The 23,210-nt window shown below is 38.5% G+C and overlaps 1 protein-coding gene across 6 annotated transcripts in view; it reads left to right on the forward strand.

Moving 5' to 3' along the window:
* Positions 1-1,656, forward strand: part of PDGFRA (platelet derived growth factor receptor alpha) — a 49,668-nt gene extending 48,012 nt beyond the window's left edge. For all 6 annotated transcript variants that reach the window (XM_025172524.2, XM_007437187.4, XM_088130840.1 and 3 more), the window contains exon 23: positions 521-1,656. In XM_025172524.2, the coding sequence (XP_025028292.1) occupies positions 521-668 (148 nt within the window). In that variant the 3' untranslated portion in view covers positions 669-1,656. The remainder of the gene's footprint in view (positions 1-520) is intronic.
* The last annotated feature ends 21,554 nt before the right edge of the window (positions 1,657-23,210 follow it).

A 23,210-nucleotide genomic window follows, 5' to 3' on the forward strand; every position in this document is an offset into this window, starting at 1 on the left:
CTCATTTTTATTGGTGTTTTCAGTCTTTAAATATGGCTTCTGTTTGCTGTTATCACACATTATGATTTTGCCCAGATTCCTGATCAGATGCAGAATGGAGCTAGAATTCCCTTATTCCTATACAAGAAATGCTGGAAATGTTGGAAGGTGCAATCTAAGAGAAGCTACTCAAATCTTTTGCCAGTATCTTAGAATCCTCTGCAACAGAGGGCAAGTTATAGCAAATGAATAGGGAGGCATTCAAGAGAAGTCAACGTGGAAAATTTTTATTGGAATTTAGAAGCTTGACATCCACTGCATTAAAGCATCCTTTGACAATGGAGCTATTTGATACATTGTTGGATTAGCAAGAAGTAGTCTCAGAAATCTGTGAATACATCTGCAAACTTAAAAGATATGGAAGTTTAGTTTCTAAGATTACATTATAGTCCTTCTGCTGCCACTATGTACAACTGAATAGTGTGTTCCTTGCAGTGCTTTGTTATCTTCCTAACTTTTTTTCTTCTGTGTTCTTACACAGTTCTCAGACATCTGAGGAAAGTGCCATTGAAACCGGATCCAGCAGTTCCACGTTTGTGAAGCGAGAAGATGAAACCATTGACGACATTGACATTATTGATGATATTGGAATGGATTCCTCAGAACTAGTTGAGGACAGCTTCCTGTAACTCTGGAAGATGGAGTGGACATCTTTTGAGCTTTGTAAAACAAAAAAAGGGGAAGCTCAAGATATAACTCATGGACTTTTAATTCTGTAAGGAAAACCACTTCAAAACAGATGATGAAGACCTGCCAATGCCTCATGTCTCAACAAGTGGCCTCAGAATCTCCCTTGGTTAATGAAAGACTTTGAGAAGCCAGTTTTCAAGCATCATTCCTTGAAGTACTTCAGTAGCATCTCAGTATTTTTTACCGTTTCAGTAGACGGATGAATAAAGGAAAAGGCCATGAATAGTTCAATTTGTGTTTCAAGGGCATTCATAACTCAGATGGATAAAATTTCTACTATGGTGAATCATTGTCAGTGTGATTGTGTAAATACCTGTTCCTAGCAGGATATTTTATGGGTTTTTTTAAAAAAGAAGACCACTTAAGACTTTGGCATCTTTACTTCCTTAAGTTTATATAAGCTGCTGGTGGATTATCACCTGAGATGAATTACATATCAAAAAGAAACCACTTTTGAAAAGCATGAAATGGATTAACACTAAGTAATGTTTTATTTTTACAGCTAATGCAAACAAAAGGGAATGATAGGTATTTCCAAAACGTATTCAATAGCTTATTAAATCAAATGAGATTTTTCATAACCATAGAGGAATAGTTCTTTATCTACTGTTCTCAGTATTACTAAGTATAGTTTATAACTACTTCTTGTCCTTTGTTAAAACACAGTACTTAAGTCATTACTAACAAACTAAATCATTTTAGGGTTTAAATATTTACACAAAAAGCTCTTCTATTTGACTGTTTTGGTAAATTAAACCTAGTTTAGGAAGTAGGAATAGCAAATGTTTTCTAAGGAGTCCAGATATAATTTTCCATTCTTAGCAGAAGAGCTTTCTTAATACAGTGGGTTAATATGCTAGTGAATCTTCACTAGCAGAATTGATTCTGCAGAATATAGAAATCTGAAATGTGTTTTTAATAAATTTACAACCAAGCTTCTCAAATGATTATACAATAGATATAGGCGATCAATCAATAAGGCTGCTTGGAGCATTGAAGAATTATGGTGCACATTTGAAAGGGGTTTTGGGGTTGTTTTTTTTTTTTTTTTTGGTGTACACGTGACTAGTAAGGTTGGATACACCAGTTGCTCTTTCTGAAAAAGCTTCTTTCTGAGCCTGAAATTTCCAATTAAGCATGTAGCTACTTTGTGCAAAAATGTCAAATTTTTTTTGTTCTAAAGAAATTTTCCTACAAAAATTAGTAAGGTTCTTTTTCTTTTCCTTGCAATTACTCCAATGGGCATTGAATCAAGAGTAAAGCCTTTCCATACATTACACTTTGAAACACAGGTCTGCCTAATTCCTGTACATTTAGTGGGAAAAGTATGTCATTGCAATTGTAAAATGTCAATCAGGTAGCATTAATTCTTCTTTTATATATTCTGAAATAAGTTTAATATTATTCCTTTCTTAATCTGCATTTTAATATGTGTGATAGAGTATCAAATTATTTTATGATTTATAGTGGAATCCTATTCATGTCTACTTAAAAGTAAGCCCCAATCAGTTTTGTGGCTTACTTCCAGACCAGTGCATATAGGATTGTAGCTTTTAGCTGTGATTTTATCACAGAGTCTGTGGAAATCATAAACTGGAATCAGTCTATACAAATAAAGACTGGGAGCATATGGTGCACAAGAAGGAATTCCATAATTTTAATTATCAAAAATCCAGTCTTGATTTCTATAAAGAGAAATATAAGAAGGCGAGCTAATTTTTAAAAAATCTGCTCTTGGTTCTAAAAGCCAAGTTGCGCACATATCTATACGCGCAACTTGCTGAAGTTGCTCAACAGTGAAAGCAAAGAAACTTGGCATGTTTTAAGAGGCATTTGGCATATAATTACACTCATTGCCAGGCTCCAAACCAGTAGTTGGAACAGAGGCTTGGCATTAAGAAAATCTTGCATCTGTGCCAATGTGAAGGCCTGATGGATCTCCTGTGAAATCTGTGTTCCCTCAGTACCTTTAAAGATATTGCAAAGGCCCCAGAGAGATAATCACTTGGAGCAATATGTCAATAGCTTCTCTGACTAGAATTTATGAAATTTATGAAGACCAGCATATAAAGAAAGCACTGGGTTGACAGAGGCTGTCTTAGAGGCAGTATTGTGTTGGTGCAGTATTTGATCCCAGTGGCTGAGAAACACCCATTTGGATTAATCTACAATGTAAATCAGTGTTTTGAGCTGGCCCCATGATAATTCAGCATCATGCCTAATTCACTTGATGCTGAATATTACATGAAATGCCAAGTGATGCTTCAGTGGGGTACATGGTCTCTCCAAACATAAAGCATGATTCAGCCAATGTTAAGTTCTTGAAAGATGTTGATTTCAATAGGTGATAGTTGCATGCATGCTTGAGGGTTTCCCACGGAAATCAAAGAGATGTCAACGTGCATTTCTATGGCTGATGTAATGATAAATATTTCATTGTGTATTGCTCTGGATATGCCCAATATTGCTGCACCAAATAAGTAAACCCAGACTTTCTAGCGATCTAGCACTGGCATCTTGTCTCTTGACCAGTCTGATTAATTACAAGTGGGCCAAGACAAGAGGGAGAGCCCAAATATCTTATTAGCATGTGCATTCACCAAGTGATTCCTCATGCATTACTGCACATAGTTACACCCCACTGGGCAGAAAAGGGGGATAGAAATTTTATAAATAATACAAATATGGCTTGGGTCTTTTTATGTTCCACAGACCTTCATGTTTCACTGAGCATTAAACAGGCTACAATATTCTTGCCTTGTTAATGGTCATAGCCTTGCCTTTCTTTTGTATCTCACAAAACTTGCCTTAATCCAAAAGGCACATAGTTCGCTATTTTGGGGACAGATCACATTGCCCTCACATCCTATGAGGTAGCATCTGGCCTACACTGGCTCAGAAGCTGCACAGGGTCAGACCTGGTTAATATGTGGATGGGAGACTACCATAAAATACTAGGGTTGTAGGATAGATTGGGAAGTCAAAACAAAAACTAAATACCTGGAAGAAACCTGGTGAACTAGTTCTGTGCTGTTGCCAGAAGGCTACACGGATGTGTCCGTGTTCACATTGATTCCTTTTTGCATTACAGTGCAAATGGGAATGTATACTGTTGTCTGCTTTCTCATGGTGGCCATGCTTAACACCTTTTGGCAATTCTTGTTATGGGACCAAGATCTAGATATGGACCAAAATCTTTCTTATCTTTATAATCTTCTGAAAATTATAGCTCCAGATACTGCAATGGACTGCACATTCAAAAAAGTTTAAGTCAATCTTAATCCAAGAGCTACTTTTTGCAATTAGATTGCAATCCTATGCCCTTCTATGTGAGAACAGGCTCCACGGAATTAAATGGAGTTATTATTTTTTTTTAGTAGATGTGTTTAGGATTGCATTGGATTTTAGTACTGTAGTGACTGATGAACATCATAGCTACTATTTTCTACATTATGGCTCAAGAAGCTTTTAGAAAAAAAATGCCCAGTTTCTATCTGTTTCATATTTATATGACAATCAAATCTGCCTGTGAAACACAACTTTCTCCGTTTGAATGGCTGACCTATTCCTTAAAATGTTGTCTGCAATTATACAAAACAGTCCTATGATATAATGAAGGACATAAGATAAGGTGATGTTATACATCAATATGTATATATGTATTTTTATATCAATTTTGAGGAGTACTGCCAAAACATTTATGACAAGCTGTATCACTGCCTTTGTTAATATTTTTTTACTGTGATATACTCCACAGGCACGCTAACTGTTGCACTTTTAAATGTCCAAAATTTATATTTTAGAATGATAAAGAAAAGCGCATAAGAGTGTTCAGGATGATAGTATTGGGAAATGTTTGGGAAGAAGAAGCTGGAAGAATGACTAAAGGTACAAAATGTAATACAAATGCCCCTTTTCTTATTTTTGTCTTTAAAAACATGTAAATTAAGATCTTTATATTTCAATAAATGATATATAATTTAAAGATACTTAAGACGTTTTTACTCTTACTCAAAGCAATCTACCATTTTGGTGCTAGACATGATTTGCTTCACTTTATTTGCTCTAAAATAGCAGTAATCGCCAATAGATCAAATTGCCCCAGTCTGAACAACATGATCCCTGATTTCCTGTGCATGTTAACTCAGAGGTAAATCTTGGGACTGATGCAGCATTCCCCAAGAGCATATAAGATTGTCCCTTTACTATTTATATATCTTGAACATTCATATTTCAGCCTTCGGTATGATTACTCCTGGAGCATAAAAACAGTATGAGCTTCATTGTAGTCCAGACAGGGTTTTAAAATATCTGGTAAAATACAAAGATCTCCCCTCTCCTGTTTATTACCTACATGAGGCTGCTGGGGAAGTTCATCCATCAGTTTAGAACCCATTATCATCAGGATGCTGATGATACCCAGGCCACCAAGTGATGCAGTTGAGGTCTTGTTTCATGTCTGGATGGGGAGGAGCAGCCTTAAGGCTCAGCCCTGACAAGACCAAGTAGCCGTGGGTGTCTGGACCAGCCAGGTCTGGAGTTGTTCCATCTTTAGTCCTGAATGGGGTTGTACTTCCTTCTACAGGACTGGTGCACAACTTGGGGGTTTTCTTAGGCATATGGTTCCTGCTTGGCAGCTGTGAGCAGGGAAGATTAATCTAGTGCGCCAATTGCACCTAATCCTGGCCGGGAGACCCTTAAGACAGATAGTCATGCTTTGATCACCTCATGTTTGAGCTATTGCAATGTGCTGTACATGGGGCTGCCCGTGAGGATCACTCAGAAGCTTCTTGGTTCAAAATGTGGCAGCATGGCATTTGAGGTGTGGTCATATAACACCTCTGCTTTGTGAGCTGCACTGGTTACTTGTAGGCTTCCAGGTACAATTCAAAATGCTGGTTATCACCTGTAGAGCCCTTCATGGGATACAGCCTGACTATCTGAGGCACTGGCTATCTCTGCCTGGGCTATATGATCTGACAGAACTGGTGTGCACCAGGTCCCACTGGTTAAACAGAGTCAGGAAGCAGGCCTTCTCTATCATGGTGCCTGCCCTCTGGTAGAACATTCCCCCTGAGATTTATGTGGCCTATACTTGGACCTTATTTCACTGTTTCTCAACCTCAGCAACCTCAAGGACTCCTCAAACAAGCCCTTAAAACAAGGCTGTTCCCCAGGCTTTGGGTTAGAATGGATGACAGACCTCAGACACATAACCAGACTTCAAAGTACCCATTTTATTTTCTGCATCCCAGTGCTAAGGATTGAATTTTTTTTCCCCCAGTGTAACTGACCTTATAGAGCTGTTTGGAGAAAAATAGAGAAGCAGGATGTACATTTTTCTACATTAATAGAAAAATATCTTCCCAATACATGGGATTACAAGAAAGAAAGGTGTTTTTATTTTATTTTGGATGCATATGTAGAAATAAATAAATGAGGTGCTTTTTCTTCTTTTGGGGAAAATTGTTGATTATGAGCTATTTTTTTTACCCTTCCCCTGTTGTGTTCTAATCAACCTTTAAAACATCTGCAACAATAAGTTGCTTTTTTCATCAACCACATGGTGGAGCTATTGTACAGGAATTAATTAATCTTGAAGCACTTTTCCCCCGTTTCTCTCCCCCCAATTCCAGGTAATTCTCTAGAAATAGAAATAGAAATAGAAAATAACAAGTTTACAACCAAGAAATTATATCCTGGTTTGCTTAGTCTTCTGAAATTTCTTTTTCCCAGACTTGTAGATAATAGTTCAAGAATTCAAGATACCCACAAAGTCATGGGAAAAATGATTTATTCCAACATGAACCCATTTTAGTTTCCCATTTTCAAATGGAAACATGAGTTTCTGAAACAAGAGTTGAAAAGACCAATAGATTGAAAGTTAATTCAGACAACATAGAGAAACCTTAAGACTACTCTGTGCAGAAATGTAAAGGCTTTGATTCCATGCTTTGAAGCAAATCACAGAATAATCTTTTTTCTTGTCTCCCTGCCCACATTTTTTCTGTCTTCTGCTTTAGCTGTACCTACTAATGAACTCATGTGGATCTTACCATTGCAAAGCCTGAACATGTATTTTCCATAGAGTGATGGTTCTACCTCATTGATCTCAAAGAAGCAGAGTCCAACCTGGTTAGTGCTTAGATGGAAGGCTATCAAGAAATCCCAGGGCTAGATTAGGAAGTTAAAACAAATCCTGGACGAATGCAACAGCAAGCCATATTGTTGCTGATAAAACCATGTGGATGTGGATGTGAAGTCATCAAGAATCAAGTTTGATCTTTGCACTTGTCATTATCATTGTTTTTCTTCAGAGGACCGGACATTCAACTCTTGCAACTAACTCAACAGTTCTTTTTCCCTTTGCCATTTTCCTCTGTTATCTCATCAGCCTTCTAACTTAGACACCTCCAACAATGGACATGCAGTCTCCACACAGATAGACAAGCATGACTCTCCTTCAGAAATGATGACTCCTATTTTCCTGCGGCCATTTGTTGCTATGATTAATTACAAATCTGCTGTACGATCCCATGTCCTGCTCCACTGTAACCACTGAGATTCACAGGACTCTTAGTCTACTAGAACTACTAAGATTCAGAAAGAGAAACCAAAGCAGTAGACATGGTATGAACTGACATACATCTGCATTATAGAAATGTCCCCCAAATTCTTTCCTTATAATAGAAGCAGAGTCTTATGATGGCATGACCAATATCTTGGTTAAGACATGAGCTTGCATAAGCAACCATCACATGATCAGAGAAACCTCCAAATAAATCTTCTTCACAAAACCCTTTGATCTGGATAGGGTAGACTAGACCAGAAGAAGCACACCATTGAACTTAGTCAAACTGGGTTATCTTCAGGGATACCTATAGTTTCCACCAAAGATGATGAAGAAGCAATAGCTCTGGTAATGCCATCCCAATGCTGGTATTTTCTTCTTCTACAAATTAATACATTAAATGAATGTATATGATGTCTGCGGCTCCATGATTTATGGAGAAGGGCAAAGTAGAAATAACAGTAACAATACCTAGTGACAACTAATGTCAGTTTTTTGTAATTCTGAAATGCACACTGGCCTGATCACGGCTATGATCCCCAGCTCACTTTCCCAAAATAAGTGAAGATTTATATTAAGGAGGATTATTCTACTGCAGAACTTTAAAGGCTGGAATGTCTCTATCTTAATATCTTCATCTTCCCCCTTTAAGAAAGAAAAAAAAATCCACCGACTAATCTCATATAGCATTCATTCATTCATATGTACCTTTACTGGAAACAGTGTGATGGGCATTGTAAATCTACTTATCGGTAATCTGAAACAATTGCCAATAATTAATGGGCCAAATATAAATCAGTTATCCCTTGACAGAAAGCAAAGTAGTGACTCCTATTTTCAATCCGAAAGAAAATTAATAATTAGAGGCCACAAGCCCTTAAAGTCACAGAGAGCTTGCCAAAACAGGCATTTTACTACATGCAGATTGTTTCCTAAATATTTGGTCAAATAAACATGTTGAAGTAAATCCTATTTTCTGGTATGACAATGCCTGAGATGTAGAACATTCTGTTTTAAAGCCTTATCCTGTACATGCTTCTTTGGAATTAAACTGATCTGCTCTTCGTCACTTCTCAGAAGTTGATGCTTTTCCCCCCCCTCTGTTTCAGGTAGCAAAAGACAATCACAATGCAAGAACTGGCCAGTGACCACACAGATACTTTGTCCCAATCTGATAAATCTAAACATAGTGTTTAGATTTATCAGATTGGGACAAAGTATCTGTGTGGTCACTGGCCAGTTCTTGCATTGTGATTGTCTTTTGGTATCCAACTATTCCTGGTGACCATTTCTTTAAGCCTTGTTTACAGTAATCAACATCTTTGACTTCCTTTCCAGTTGAACTAGAAAATACTCTGGATGAATCTAGCTTGACATGCTGTAGAAACTGAAGCTAAGCCAGCAATCTTAGGACATGCATCTAAGCAGAACAGTTTTCCTTTCCATTATGTATTCATTTTACCCCAAATCCAAACAAGTTAATCAAACGCATGGGTAGTTCATTGACTCTAAATAAAATTGCTGAAGATCAAATCTAGGTAACAGCTACAGCCTCCAGTTCTGAAACCACGACCCTTGAGCAAATTCATCAAGGGTTTGTTGTAACATTTAGATGGTGTTCTAAGGGCTGCTAAGTGGAGGTGAGGCACAAGGTTTTTAATGTATTCTACTTAAAAATGGCCTGTTCAAGAAGGCAGCTTCTCATTCAGAGAAGAGTAGGTCATTGCCATCCTCCCCAAAGAATAGTAATGTGTATACTAATTACTCCCCCCATTGAATCACTGTACCGTGGCAATGTCAGAATGAAGTTTCAAGCTCTGCTCTTAAGACTGACTTCTATACCTAACTCTAACATCTTTTCTGGGGTCATAAAGATCCTATACTTTTGAAAGCCATATCAACAACAAGAGACATTAAGCCATTCCTGCCAACAGGTAGGGATGGGAATGCTCTTCCAATTTAATTTCTGTTTTAATTGCCATAGTGTATACTGTATGTTCAAGGGGAGATCTATAGCTCAGAGACTAAATATGTACCCTACAGAGAGAAAGTTCCATTATTTATTCTCTCGGTAAGGTTGAAAAAGACCTCCAACCAAATGCCTGTAGGACTTCACTAGTTTTCTCCATGTGGTGCTTTCTAAAGATGAAAAAAGTCCAGAATTGTCCCCTTTTTCTGTTTGGTAGTAACTAAGGAGCCTTACTGATGCCTTATACCAGTGTTTCTCAACCTTGGCAACTTTACGATGTGTGGACTACAACTCCCAGAATTCCCCAGCCAACATGCTGGCTGGCGAATTCTGGGAGCTGAAGTCCACACATCGTAAAGTTGCCAAGGTTGAGAAACACTGCCTTATACCTTAAAAATGCTTGGGACCCCCTGTGGCTCTTAAAAAACCCAAGGGGGAAAAAATCCCTGGGCCCACCCACTTTTGTAGTGTAGCCTTCAATGGACTATGCAAAGCCTGTTATAGTCCTGAAGCTCAAAGAAATTGTGCACCTCTAGTTTCTACCACCCAAGATCTTCAGGCAGCATCACTAATAGCTGGAGTTGATGGGAGGGCCTGACAGGATATGAATTATTCTTGAGAGACAGACAGCAAAGAGAGAGTATCTCTCTACCATAAAGGATGATGAAAAATCCCTCTATCACTTCTACAAGGCCTTGCATTGTCCTTTGTTCTTCCTAATTTCCCCATGATCCTCACAAGGTTCTAGGAACCAGCCATCCTTCCTCAGCCAGTGCATGTCAGATTTATCCAGTGGGTCTTGTACCCTCACATCTCTAAACTGAAAAAAGGGATAATTTTATTTAAATGTGGTAGAGGAGACAGAGCCATAATAAGAGACTAGATGGCATATCAGCTGCGCAGAACCAAACCAGTTTGCCAACACAAATAACAGTAATGAAATGGACATTCAACCATCTGTCAGCTGTTCAGCATATGGAGAATGAGTCATTGTCTATTTCAGATATTTTTAGAGTCACCACCACCATGGCTGCTGCTAGCATTCAGAAGTCTCCTTCTGAGAATTCTTTTATCTCTTGATAGATGGTGTCCTGTCTCGCTCGGACCCGACCTCACTCTTTCCCACCATACCACTAGGTATCCATGAGTTGTCCCATAACTCATAAAAACCTTGTCTGAAAGTTTATAGCTAAAGCCAGTTTACTTTTGGTTAACTTCCTAGTTACAATCAGCTATAAGGAAAAAAAAATTAAAAATTCTGTAAGTAGTTTGCCAACTGAGGCTTTCAGTAAATCCATAATCAGTTCTTTTTAGAGAATTTGCATCCTCTATTCAACAATATTTACCAGTGTTTGAGAATCTAAAAGAGGGAGTTAAATAATCCAGATATCACATATGCTTATTGGAGGAAAGAACCTCTAAATAAAATGGTGGTTATTCCAAAATACATTTGTAAAACATTGCAATCTATCCATGATCTTTTTAACTCTATCCCAACCTAAAATTAAAATTAAATAAAAAATAACAAAGAAACACAAGGAAAAAAGAAGCAAAAAACAGGATACCTTTTTATTATTTAGCTTTGCATAAAATGACTGTAATAGAAGAAATTGAGGATATCTGCTTGAAAGCCTTCAGATTTGAGTGGTCTAGAAACTTAAATAGGAATTTTCCTCTTTCTGCAAAATAGCTGAGATCAGTTGGATTTGGAGGCTGCTTATATTTCCAAGGATCTGAGCTTTTCTCTAGGGGTGGGGTGGGGAAGAGCTATTAGGATAGCTAAGAGCCTTCTCTATACTCCAAAGGATTTTCTTTTGATGTAGCAAACAACAAGAACAGTTGCACGAGAATACTTGTTCAAGAAATGAATGTGAAAGCGATGGCTGCTTTCCTGAGCTCTACTCAGAAGAATGGGCAACACAATTTCAAGCACAACCTGGTTTGCTTACCCCATGTCAAAAATACTAACCCTGAAAGAGGGTAAAATCCAGTGCCTAAAATTACAGTAAAGACACTGCACAATTGCTCCTGGCTGAGGTGTCCCATTGCATCTATACACAATGGGAAGCTGTCCTTCCAATCAGGAAACATGCAACGTTACCCACTGGAGATGGTTAATCCTTTAGGGCAGGGTTCCTCAAACTTGGCAACTTTAAGATAGGTGGACTTCAACTTCCAGAATTCCCCAGCCAGCAAGGGAATTCTGGGAGTTGAAGTCTACCCGTCTTAAAGTTGCCAAGGTTGAGGAACCCTGCTTTAGGGGGAAGACTGGTGTACCTAGGAAGACTATGTACGGGAATGGGATGTGTGGTTTTTGGGCTGTGGAATGAGCTCTTCACAACTACCTCACTTTTGGTCTTGGAAACACACAGACATAAACCTGGCATTCTCTCCTTCTGTTCTCTGGGAAAGGACCAGGAAGCATGGTGCTCAGCCATGCTTTGGGTAAGCTGTGTGCTTGTGTGCATGTTTGTTTATTTTATTTTATTTATTTTGTATTGCCTGCTGTGGTTAACTGATCAAATGTTTGTTCAGCTTGTAATTTTATTGCTGTAAGCATTTGCACAGTCCTATGAAAGACTTAAAAATGCTCCAAGGGAAGAAAGTTGAGAATATGACTGACATAAGGCCCAATCAATTAGCAGCATGCAGGGCCTTGCCCCCGGAGCCAGAGAAATGGGTACCCGAGGCAACCAGTGGGCACTGGGCAGATCAGTCTTCTGCTGGAAAGAAAGAAAGGAATTTTCTCTTGCAAAGGCAAAAAGGACTCGGTGCCCTGACCAAGCTACTGTATGCCTGGCCCATTTTCTAACTCCAGACTTGCTAAATCTAAAGGTTTTTTTCCCCCAGCTATCAGAATGAAGTGTGCTATGAATATCCATTTAGACAAAATATGTGCCTTCTCAGCTATCTGATGTTTGGGAAACATGCTGCCAGTGTCTTGAAGCTGTACTAAAGCCACTGTCTCCTCCACGCCACCTCGCTCCCCGTTAAAGCCCGGGGCGAAGGCTTCAGAAATCCCTTGGCTTAGAGAAGACAACAGGGTTTCAACAACATGTCTTGTTTGTTTTCCTTGGGCTCAACTGCTTCAACGTGGCATTCGGATTGGCTCTGGATCAAGCCAGCAGAGAGGAAGGATTTTCAGAAGGGACCTCAGTAAATAATCAGCAGAAACACACAAGCACGTGCTGGGTGGGTGGTGGTGAGGGCTCCAGAGATCTGCAAAACAATTTCTGCGCTTGTATGCCAAATCCATAAATTGGCCCCATCTATTCTTCAAAAAGCACTTAAAGACAGCTTTCTAATTTTTTTTTGTTTTTTTGAAAATGAAACAATACATCTCTCTCACCAGATTGTTGTGAAGACAAATAAAATTTTAAAAAAGGCTCCACTCTGTCATCAGTTATGATCTTTGGGAAATTTCCACCAGACTCAGAGGAAATATGATATTAACCATTGGATTCTGTAAAAACAAAAACAAAACACACACCCCAGCTGAAAAATATCTTCACTCCGAAAAGGAAAGCTTTGTACAGTATTATTCAAAGTCCTGCCTGCTAGCTATGCCCACCTACAGCAGACTCCATTCCCAGTTGTCTGTTTTCTTTTTCCAGTTTATTCAATGTTCTGTGACTAATGAAAATGCTCCACCCTTACTGAGCAGATCCATTTTGGGGAGAGGCCACTTCCTTTTGTATGCATGCACAAGCATGTGTGTTTACACATCCATGCATGCACACTTGCAAATATTGGAGTTCTTCTGACCGTACCGATATGGCCCTCCCCTGCTTTTTTTCCTTAGAGGCTTCACTGGATTCCTTATTGTCTGTATTCACTGAGTTTCCCCAGACTGATAAAACCAGGTGATTTATAAACATTAAGCAGGAGTCTGTGAGCTCTAGTCCTCCCCTAGACATGAAAGCCAGCTGGGTGACTTTGGACCTATCACAGAGTTGTGGCAGAAATACGAGGCAGGAGCATTATGTACACTGCCTTGAACTGTACAAAATACAATACTACTTCTTCCAGTCCAAATGTATTTTATGCCTTTACATAACATTTGTTGGTTGGAAAAAGGTGCCACCAGACTTCTTCTGATATTTTTCTACCATAGGCTAACATGGCTTTCCTCCTACATTGTATTAGCTATAAACATTTAGGTAAAGGTGTTTTTTTTTTTAAATTGCTTTCTGATCTCGACCTTTGAAGCTGCTGTGCAAGGCATGATGGTAAGATGTGCCAGAAAAATGGGTAACACTTGCTGAGAAGGAGAATAGAATAGGATGAATGTTTGGGGGGGGGGGGGAAGCATCAAGAGAATATGCAAAAAGCAGGCGGGTGGGCAGGGGAGGATGAAATTTTATCTGGATGGGTTTCTTTGAATGTTTAAGCTAATTTCTCAAGGGTAGATCCATTTCAAGGACATTGGCTGCACCCAACAAACCACTGGTTTGTACCCATGTACTTCTCAAGCTGCAATTCCAGAAGCCTCAAGATTTCACATACCCCCACCCTCCATCACTCCAAAAGGTGCTTCCAAGTTGTAATATTTAATGGGAAGAGAGGAAAAATGTTAAATCCAGGTGAGCAATCCTATGAACTATATTTTAGTTATTTTTCATTTTACATTTCAGTTTACATTCAATCATTTTCTTGTTCTAGCCCAACCCATTTGGGGGAGGGCAGCCCCTGGCACCTCACTCTAAAGTGAAGGGTGGCCCTCAGACTAAGGACGACTGAGTATCTTCTGCTAAACTTTCAACCACCAGGCAAAGAATCTGGGCATGTTACAGTAAATGTCACTGATTGGGCTAGCCTGGCAAGCAGGTGATGGAGATGTAAGAAGATTCCCTACGTACAGTACTAAGGGAAAGGCACTTTTAAAAAATGTTTTGAAGTGCATTCCTTTGCATCTCTACTCAGAAATCAGCCACGCTAAGTTTAATAGAACTTTCTCCCAAAGATGATATCAACCCAACAGGTGCTTATCAACTCCTTTAGCAACCAGCCAATGTTGTATCTATCCAAACTCAACGGATTTATATGAACTTTTTATTAAAGGCTTCTATGCCTTCATCTTTAGTTAGGATAGTGAAAAATGCTATATTAGCTCTACATCCCCTAATGCATTCACTCTTTTATTTAACATGGACTTATTGCCAACTTGCACACAATGCTGGATAAATTTGTTTTGGCTCAAGTTTCTAAATCAGTTGTGGCTGTGCAGGAGTTAACATTACTCCTCAACCATCCTGCGGTTTCCATGTCATCTGAGAGCCAGTGCTGTCAGTTCTTAAACATAATACTGCTCTCCCTCTATTATCACAGGGGTACATATATTCTGAATTAAGTAAGGTTCTGTTCAGAAGAAAAGGACAGTGGGCCAAATTTGCACTGAAGAAAGAATTTCAAGGAATTAAAAGACAGCAAGATGAGCAAAGGCTAAAGCAGATACAATTTGCAGTTGACTAATAAGTAGGGCTGTTCAGGTTTAAAAACCAATTGGGTAGAGGTACAGTATGTTGAGTCCTGCATCAGAATAGCACCTCTCCAATGTTCATTAAGGCAGTGTGAAATTATTCTATGTGAGCATGGGAAATAGAGCTGCTTTAAAGAGTCAATCACTGCACTGGTAAAACAGCTGCAACTTTTTTCCGCCCAAGGCTCACACTGAAAAATGACAGGCCATATTAATTAATGAATATCAGAGAAATGTTGTGCAAGTTATTTTTAAGGTATTTATATGTACAAATGTAGAGGTCCAGAGGGAAAAATAAGAGAATTAGAAAGAAAAATATAACCCTAGTTCAAATAAGAATTTGGGGTAGCACAAGAAGCAACTTTTCCTCCCCATTTTTCAGTCTTTTTAAAAATATCCCTACAAGTTCCAATATATGGCATTATTACTCTTATAATAGTGTCTTGATAGAACTACTAAGGCCTGGTTTCCACAACATGTTATATCAAACACTGATTTGTTTTTTTGCAGCTTAGAGTATAGTATGGGCACAAATAATTGTAGCTCACAAACTATGGTTTATGACTTAGTGTATTATACAGACCCAACCAATTTTGGCTGACTCAGTCATGTTAAACCAGCCATGGTTTAACATGATATATGAACAAGATCAGAATGTTCAAATATTTCACATACAGTAACATCCTCTCCATAATCCTTATAGGAAGGGAGGCAGAATCTGCTGTATCAGATCTAAAGATTTATCTGTTCTGCACAGAATGCTACATTTATGGTAGATAACTAATGAATTAAATAGAAAGTCTGTGGTCAGCTGTCTTTGACTTAACAGTAAAATTGTACAGCAACAAAAGGCTGCTCTGCTTCAAAATGCAAATGCCATCTAGTAAAATGCTTGAGGTTTCCACACCTTTCCAGATCTCAGGACTATGTTATCACTAGCCTGTAGTCTTCTTCATCTAACCTGCAGAGGCCCTCACGATGTGCCAAATTGGTTTGACCTCCTTCTCTATCCATCCTGCAGGTGCAATGACTCACTTGCCTACAAGCTGTTATTGCTACAGAAGACACAGCTGGAATAGACTTGACTTTGCTTTCTATACCTTTTAAGCCATAGTGTGCCTCTATGGAGATATGGTTTCCTCTCCTTGATGAAAACCATGTGAATGTCTAGGTCTAAGATAGCCTCCCAGCTTTCCTCATCAGAAACCAATGTACCCATTTCTTAAATGAAAGAGCAAAAGAGAGAGAGGGAGACAGAGACAGAGAGATAGAACAGCTATCAAAAATTTTATACAGCCTCTTAATTTCTCTCCAGTCAACATAAGCCTTAAGACTTTCAATGGATAAAAGATTTTTGAAGTTGATTAAGCTTCTGCCCTCTTTTTCTTTCTTTCTTTCTTTCTTTCTTTCTTTCTTTCTTTCTTTCTTTCTTTCTTTCTTTCTTTCTTTCTTTCTTTTTCTTTCTCTTCCCTGCCCATCTCCCCCCAATGGGGGACTCTTTAACTGATTAAGTAGTCAAAGAACTAATAATTTTTTATTTTACCAAATCCTCAACTGAGCTATTGATGGAAGTCAGTGCAAAATAATTGAATAATTCAGTTTCAAAAAGCTAGCAGTCACTGTTTAAAAGGAATGATTCAACAAAGGATGCTGAACACATGATGTAACACATGATGCTGGATGGTGTATATTTGCTATGTTCATATGGCACCCCAAACTACCAAGTCACCAACCACATTATAAGCTAACATGCTGTGAAAATTGTGCCAATGGGATCAGTTTACTGAATTGGGTGTTCTGTGCAATCAGAAAATTTGAGTGAATTATATAACTGGGGGCATTTGAGATTTTTGCTTCACAAATACCTTGGAATGTATGGGATTTAAATACCCATAGGTAAACATGTTGCATTAATCCATGCAATCTGGGTTTTTTCACGCTTATCAGGAAATAAATCATTTAATAGATTTTAAATCCAAACTATTCATTACCAGGAAATTATATACTTTACTTTGTAGGCTTTTTTATTTGTAAGGATGGAAAACGACTAGATGTACAAATCCCACATTTCCTTTAAATATAGTTTACTGAATAAACTTGTGACTGGGTTTGTATCACACATGAAGCCATGAACCATGGTTTACAAACTACAACAGCTGTGTTCTCATGACATATTAAACTAAAACCAAGCAAACCACATTGTGGTTCAGTAAGTTGTATGAACACAACCAGCAAATATTTCCATCTTTATGGTTCAGAGTACGTGGGGCCTACACTTATCCTTAACCTAGAGAATCTTCAAAAAATATGTACAGCTTAGGCTTCATCCTTCTTTTCAGTGAATGTGTGATTTCTGCAAACAGAGGTCTTAATACTTTTTGAACCAACTCCCCTGTGAAAATATTCATTCCACATGGGAAGAAACACATGGAATGCAGGATTAAGAATGAACCCAGTGCCCCTGGCATCCCAAGTATTTAAGATAGGGGTAGGAACCCTGTAGCCCTCCAAATGTTGCCAGTCACTTTTGCTGAAATCTATCAAGACTTCCCACGTACGCAGGTATATGCATGTCAAATCCCAACTAAATTCACTGATTCCTACCTATTTCTGCATCTGGAATGAATATTTTGCAGGTGGTAATACACCAGTAAGTCAAATTAGTTTTCATGAACAGCAGTACAGTTGTTTTCAACAGGGTTTATACATGATTAACCCTGCTTGGGATAGAGCCAGACTATATATTTCTTAAAATCAATTTTCAACTAGCATATCCTGAAAATATAAACAATCATGAGTATTTCTTTTCATTTAAAATGTCAAGCTCTAGTTTTGCTAATTGGAATCTTTCCATATTTGGCCTATATCCCCTACATTTATAGTCTTGAGGCATGTATTTTACATGTATAAAGTGGGATACAGAAAAGTTGAGAAAGTTTGGAATATATTTTAAACACTATTCTTCCTGTTTATTTCTCACCTGCTGCTGTGAACTATGAGTAGATGAAATATATGATTCAACACGCTGACTTCCTATCTAATCCCAAAACCTGTGGTTGGTAAAAATGTTCTGTTCCAGGGGATTAGATAACTTGCTCACCTCAATTGTTGTTGTTTTTATTATCGCATGCAACGAATAGGACTAATATCCTAACGTACAGATGGATTTGGAAGCCTCTTTGTACCTGCAGGCATGAACAGATGGGAAGGGTGCACAGCTGAAAGTATGTCCCAATTCAGTCTGTATGAACAGTTCCTGGTCCAGCATGGATCTGTCTGCAGATGGCTGTTTTGGTGTGCCAGTTCCTTCTTTTATTGCCTTTTATTTTTCAGTTGCTATTTCTACTTTCTGTCTGCATGGAGATCAGGCAGCCGTTCTCTTCACTAAAGCAAAGGAGAAGACTGTGCTCTCCCCTCATTCCACCTCCAGAAGTTTCCAAGATTGTCAGCTGTGTGATAGCATTTCCTGGGACAGGGTCATGTGGAGGCTCAAGTTAGACTATGTGGTCTGATTGCTATGATCACGAAGACAGGAAACTCAGAGGGAACTGCCTGAGCAATTACTCTTGTAGTTCTCCTCCTCCTGCATAAAATCCCATAAATAAGGTATATCAATTTTGTAATGAAAATTTCATCTGGAACCATCTTCACTGTTGTCATAGGCTAACTGTGTGTGGACCTTCCCTGTCAGCTCTGCCCCAACCACCAACTTCTTGTATTCTTCAGGAATGAATGATCATTGCTACAATGCTCAGCAAAGGAACATGTCTGATCTAAAGCAACTATATGATTAGCTGAGACGTTCCCTGTGCAATACAGAATTGTCTTTAAAAGACTTAGATTTCGCATAGTTAAGAAAGCATCCTTCCCACCAGCTGAAGCCCCAGTTAGGTTGTAAAGAAATAAAAAGATTATAACTCTTTGCTGCCATCTAATGGTATCTGGATTTTTGGAGCCCTAATCTGGTAGTCCTAGATAAATTCATGGATAAAGATCATATTAAGTTTACTTACTGCCATAAATATAGATCAGGGCTACCAGATCTGGACTGCAAAAATCTGGATGAGAATTCTTACATTTTCTGGTACATTAGTATAGGTTATGATCCTGAAAGCCCCTAAGTCAGATCTCTTTATCCCCCCCCCCCCAAAAAAAGGAATTGTACGGACTCATATTTGGGAATAAGCTGCATTGACTTCAGTAAAGTTTTTTTTCTCCTTACTCAACGTATGCAGAATTGTTCTGCAAATAAATGGAAAGAATCCAGAAAACTCAGCTACAAGCTGTTGTACTGCAGTTTATTGTATGGACAAATATGCTCCACCAATAAGTGAAATTTGGGTGGAAACTGTGGCCATCTTCTGTCCCCATGGAAGTAAATGATCAGTCAAAGCCTATATCTACATCATGATGGAGATCCTATGAGATCCACAAAGCTCTTCTAAAGCATCATTTTAGAATCATTGTGCCAAGACTTGTAAGTGTATTTTAGTAAGCAGATGTTAGAATCATTATCAATATTTAAAAGAGGAGCATGTTTGTACCAACAATGGGACACAGATATTTTGTTTTACTTTCCATGCAGTCACATATTTAGGCAAGAGAACTTGTGCTCAGAGCTAATGATTATGGTTACTAAATAGTCAAGCATGAAATTCTAATTATAGCTGTGGGCTATTTCTACTGCATTTACATTCTGCTTCTTGCTTTCATGAATGTGTTGCTGGCATCTTTTAAAAGAAGAATCACTCTCAAGAGAAATACACAACTTTTGATTTGTGTCACAAGTTCCAACCGAAAACCTCTATCTCTTTAAAAGACCTTTCCCTTGGGCGTTCGTATCAGTTGTGGCAATTGCTTCCAAATACTGCAGAGCATAAATCAACGGAAAGATTAAAGTAGAAGGTTAACAATAAATACTGTTATGTGGTGGATTCAGTATCTCCAATGCATACAATTCTACTCAGACTTCCTGTAAGATTATTAACTATCTCCAACGATCAAATGTTATAATCAGTATCAGCAATCTGTGCTCAAACTTCCTGCTGCTCATCTGTTCTTAAAGTAGCAGTGACTAAGTGTATCCCAACAGTTCAAGATCACAGAATATGAAAAGTAAGGAGCCAAAGAACAAAAAGTGGGTTTGAAGAAGTTTTGGAAAACACACAACACTCCTGTATGTGCCAGGATGGGGAAGCAGAAAGAATGAGGGAGGAAATTTGATTCAGATACACCCAACAAAAGTTCTCCCTTTATACTTAGTTTAGCCCTAAGAAGCATAGGATTACACCTTTAATTACAGCAATTACATGTTTTAAATATGTTCATTTAGAAAATATATCTGTTGCTCATTCCTTTAATGGCTGTACACCTTTAATTATTTCAGCAGCCAAAATTAACCCTAAATTATTGCTGCCAATTTTATGGAAATCTGCACCCTCTTGTTTTTCCTTCTTTCCTTTGCAATATATGTATCTTTATTGTAAACACTGCAGAATATTGCAGTCCTTATAACTATTTATCAATAGTTCCCTCTTCTATTACCTGTTTGCCAACTTCTCAACTAGCTATAAATTAGCCCTGATAGCATGCACTGTATATCAAATGATGTGCTTCTTCTGTGAAGCTCAGTTATTCAACTGACAGATTTGAGTGACAGTGGGCACATAGTAAATTAGGAGTATCAGATCTGGGCTGCAAAAATCCTATATTAAATTGGGAGGGGGGCAGGGTGGGTTTTGCTCTGTTGCATATCTCTTGCTCAGGAAAAGGTTTTGGATCCATTGATTCAAACTGTGTAACTCACATTATCCATTCCCTGCCACTCCTGGAGACTCCTGCTAGTAAAGAGGAATTCTCCAGGCTGCTCACACACCATCCCTGTCTGCTCTGCCATGACCTTCAACAGCCAGCAAAAGCAAGAGGCACCTGAAACATGGCTAGCAGTGCCTTTACTGTATCATATGTGGCTTGCTGAAAAACAAGATGAAATGCTAGCTCAAGCTTCCTTTAAACAAGCCATGTGTTTCAAGACCTCCTGCTATGAACAATAACTATGTTTCTTTTTAATATCTGGCTACGTTTGAACTAGAAAAAGTGGAAAATAAAAAATAATAATAATGAGACAATGGCCATTTCCTCATCGGTGATTTAAAGGATGTTACAGCATCCTTTATAATAGAAGATTCCTGAACCAGATAGACTACATAACCTGCAAGTCAGAATTATTTATTTATTTATTGTGCCTTTGAGTCAGTTTTTGACTCCTGGCAGCTTCATGGACAAGTCCCTGCAGTTTTCTTGGCAAGATTTTGGAATTGGTTTGCCATGGCCTCCTTCCTAGGGCTGAGGGAGAGTGACTGGCCCAAGGTCACCCAGCTGGCTTGGTGCCTAAGGCAGGACTAGAACTCACAGTCTCCCAGTTTCTAGCCCAGTGCCTTAACCACTACACCAAATTGGCTCTCTTGCAAGTCAGATTACACGGACTAAATTATCAGCAATATGTCTTCCAACCCTTTTGTTCTATGATTCTACAGGTAGTCCTCGCTTAACAACGGTAACTGGGACCAGCAACTCTATTGCTAAGCAATGCAGTCATAAAGCGCAACATCATGTGACTGTGTCATTTAGCGACGGCAGTTCTGGCAGTCCCCAGTTACCATCATTAAGCGAATCACCACGGGTCGTTAAGTGAGGACCTCATGGGACCACAACTTCCAACTTCTTTTTGGTTTCCCCATTGACTTTGCTTGTGGGAAGCCAGCAGGGAAAGTTGCAATCGTGATCATGCGATTGCAGAATGTTGTGACAGCCAGAACTTCGAGGACCGTTTATAAGCACCACTTGTTCAGTATCATCTTAAGTTTGAATGGTTGCTAAATGAGTGGTCGTTAAACAAGGACCACCTGTATATTGATGAATGTTCCCTGAACATAATTTCAATAAATGCAGCATTTTTAACATTAATTTCCGGAGAGTTTCCTGAGTTACTCATAAAGAAGAGAGTCTTACCTTAAGGTTGCACAGACTTTTATTATGATATAAACATTATAGGTTCATGGGATTGGGAATTAATCAAGCTAGCTAACTACCCAGTGGCTTACAACCACGTTCAGCTGCACATGACAACACTTCAGACCAAAAGAAGGCAGCATTTTTGGATCGACACACTCTTTTACTACTGTAAAGCAGGTCATGAGCACTCTTACAAAATGCATTTTACAAGAAGGTAATTTTATTTTATGCTTACCTTTATTTATTTATGAGTTTTTTCCACCACCAAATGATGGATCAATAGACTGTAGGCATTTTGGGGGGCAGATGGTGGACACAGCTTGAAAGAAAGCATTAAGCAAATCTATACAAATGTTTTTTTCCCCCTTACTGATAGGATCTATATTAAACCTAGAGGAGTTTTTGGAAATAAGAATGATTCTGGAAATTAGAACTTTGCTCAGTAATAGGCCAATTTTCTCCTTCCCACCTTGTTTTAAAAAAAACACCTAAAGTTGGGTGGGATGGAGAATATCATGGATGCCAAAGGATGTCATTTCAAGCTCATAGATGCTGCCTACTTTGCTTCAAATATTCCCCCTCATCTTACAGGAGAGGTGAGAGTTATGAAAAGTAGAATAGCGGAAGTGGAGAACATATAAAACACATATCAACAAGCCATGAATTGGATAAAGCAAAACTAAATTTTGGTTTATTTGTCCTTCCAGATGTGTGGGAGAAACCTGGAGAAGAATCCAAACCTGATGTTTCACATAGGAATCTGCCTAGCACTTCTTGTACTCATGCTACTAAACTAGGACTTAATAGTACCATGCCTGTGAATGCCAAAGTGCCTCTGGCATCCTCAATTGTATAAATGGACCCCCAACTTTAAATAATAATAGTGATAGTAATAGTAATAATAATAATAATAATAATAGATAAAAATGCCAAATCCAGTCTAAACATCTGGCTGATTATGTGACCAATAATAATAATAAACTATGCTATCCAGAGGGGCTAATTCTGGCTACACAAGACCAAGCCTTAAGAACAACTGAATACAAAGCCAGAATTGAGAAGGCAACAACAGACAGCAAATGCCGCCTCTGCGAAGAAGCTGAAGAAACAGTGGACCACTTGGTTAGCTGTTGCAAGAATATCACAAAGACTGACTACAAACTACGGCATGACAAAGTAGCAACAATGGTGTATTGGAATATCTGCAAGAAATATGATTTGCCTGCAAGCAAGATTCTGGTGGGACCACAAAGCAGACAAAGTAATAGAAAATGAAGAAGCTAAAGTGCTCTGGGACTTTAGAATCCAAACAGACAAGCACCTGCCACACAACACCCCAGACTTAACAATTGTTGATAAAAAAGACAAAAAAGTCTGGATAGTGAACATTGCAATACCTGGAGACAGCAGAATAGAAGAGAAAGAACTGAATAAAATCACAAAATATA

The sequence above is a fragment of the Python bivittatus genome, unplaced genomic scaffold (genome assembly GCF_059951505.1).
Source record: "Python bivittatus isolate LINGU-HERP-01145 unplaced genomic scaffold, Pbiv_v1 ctg000070_np1212, whole genome shotgun sequence".
Lineage (NCBI taxonomy): Eukaryota > Metazoa > Chordata > Lepidosauria > Squamata > Pythonidae > Python > Python bivittatus.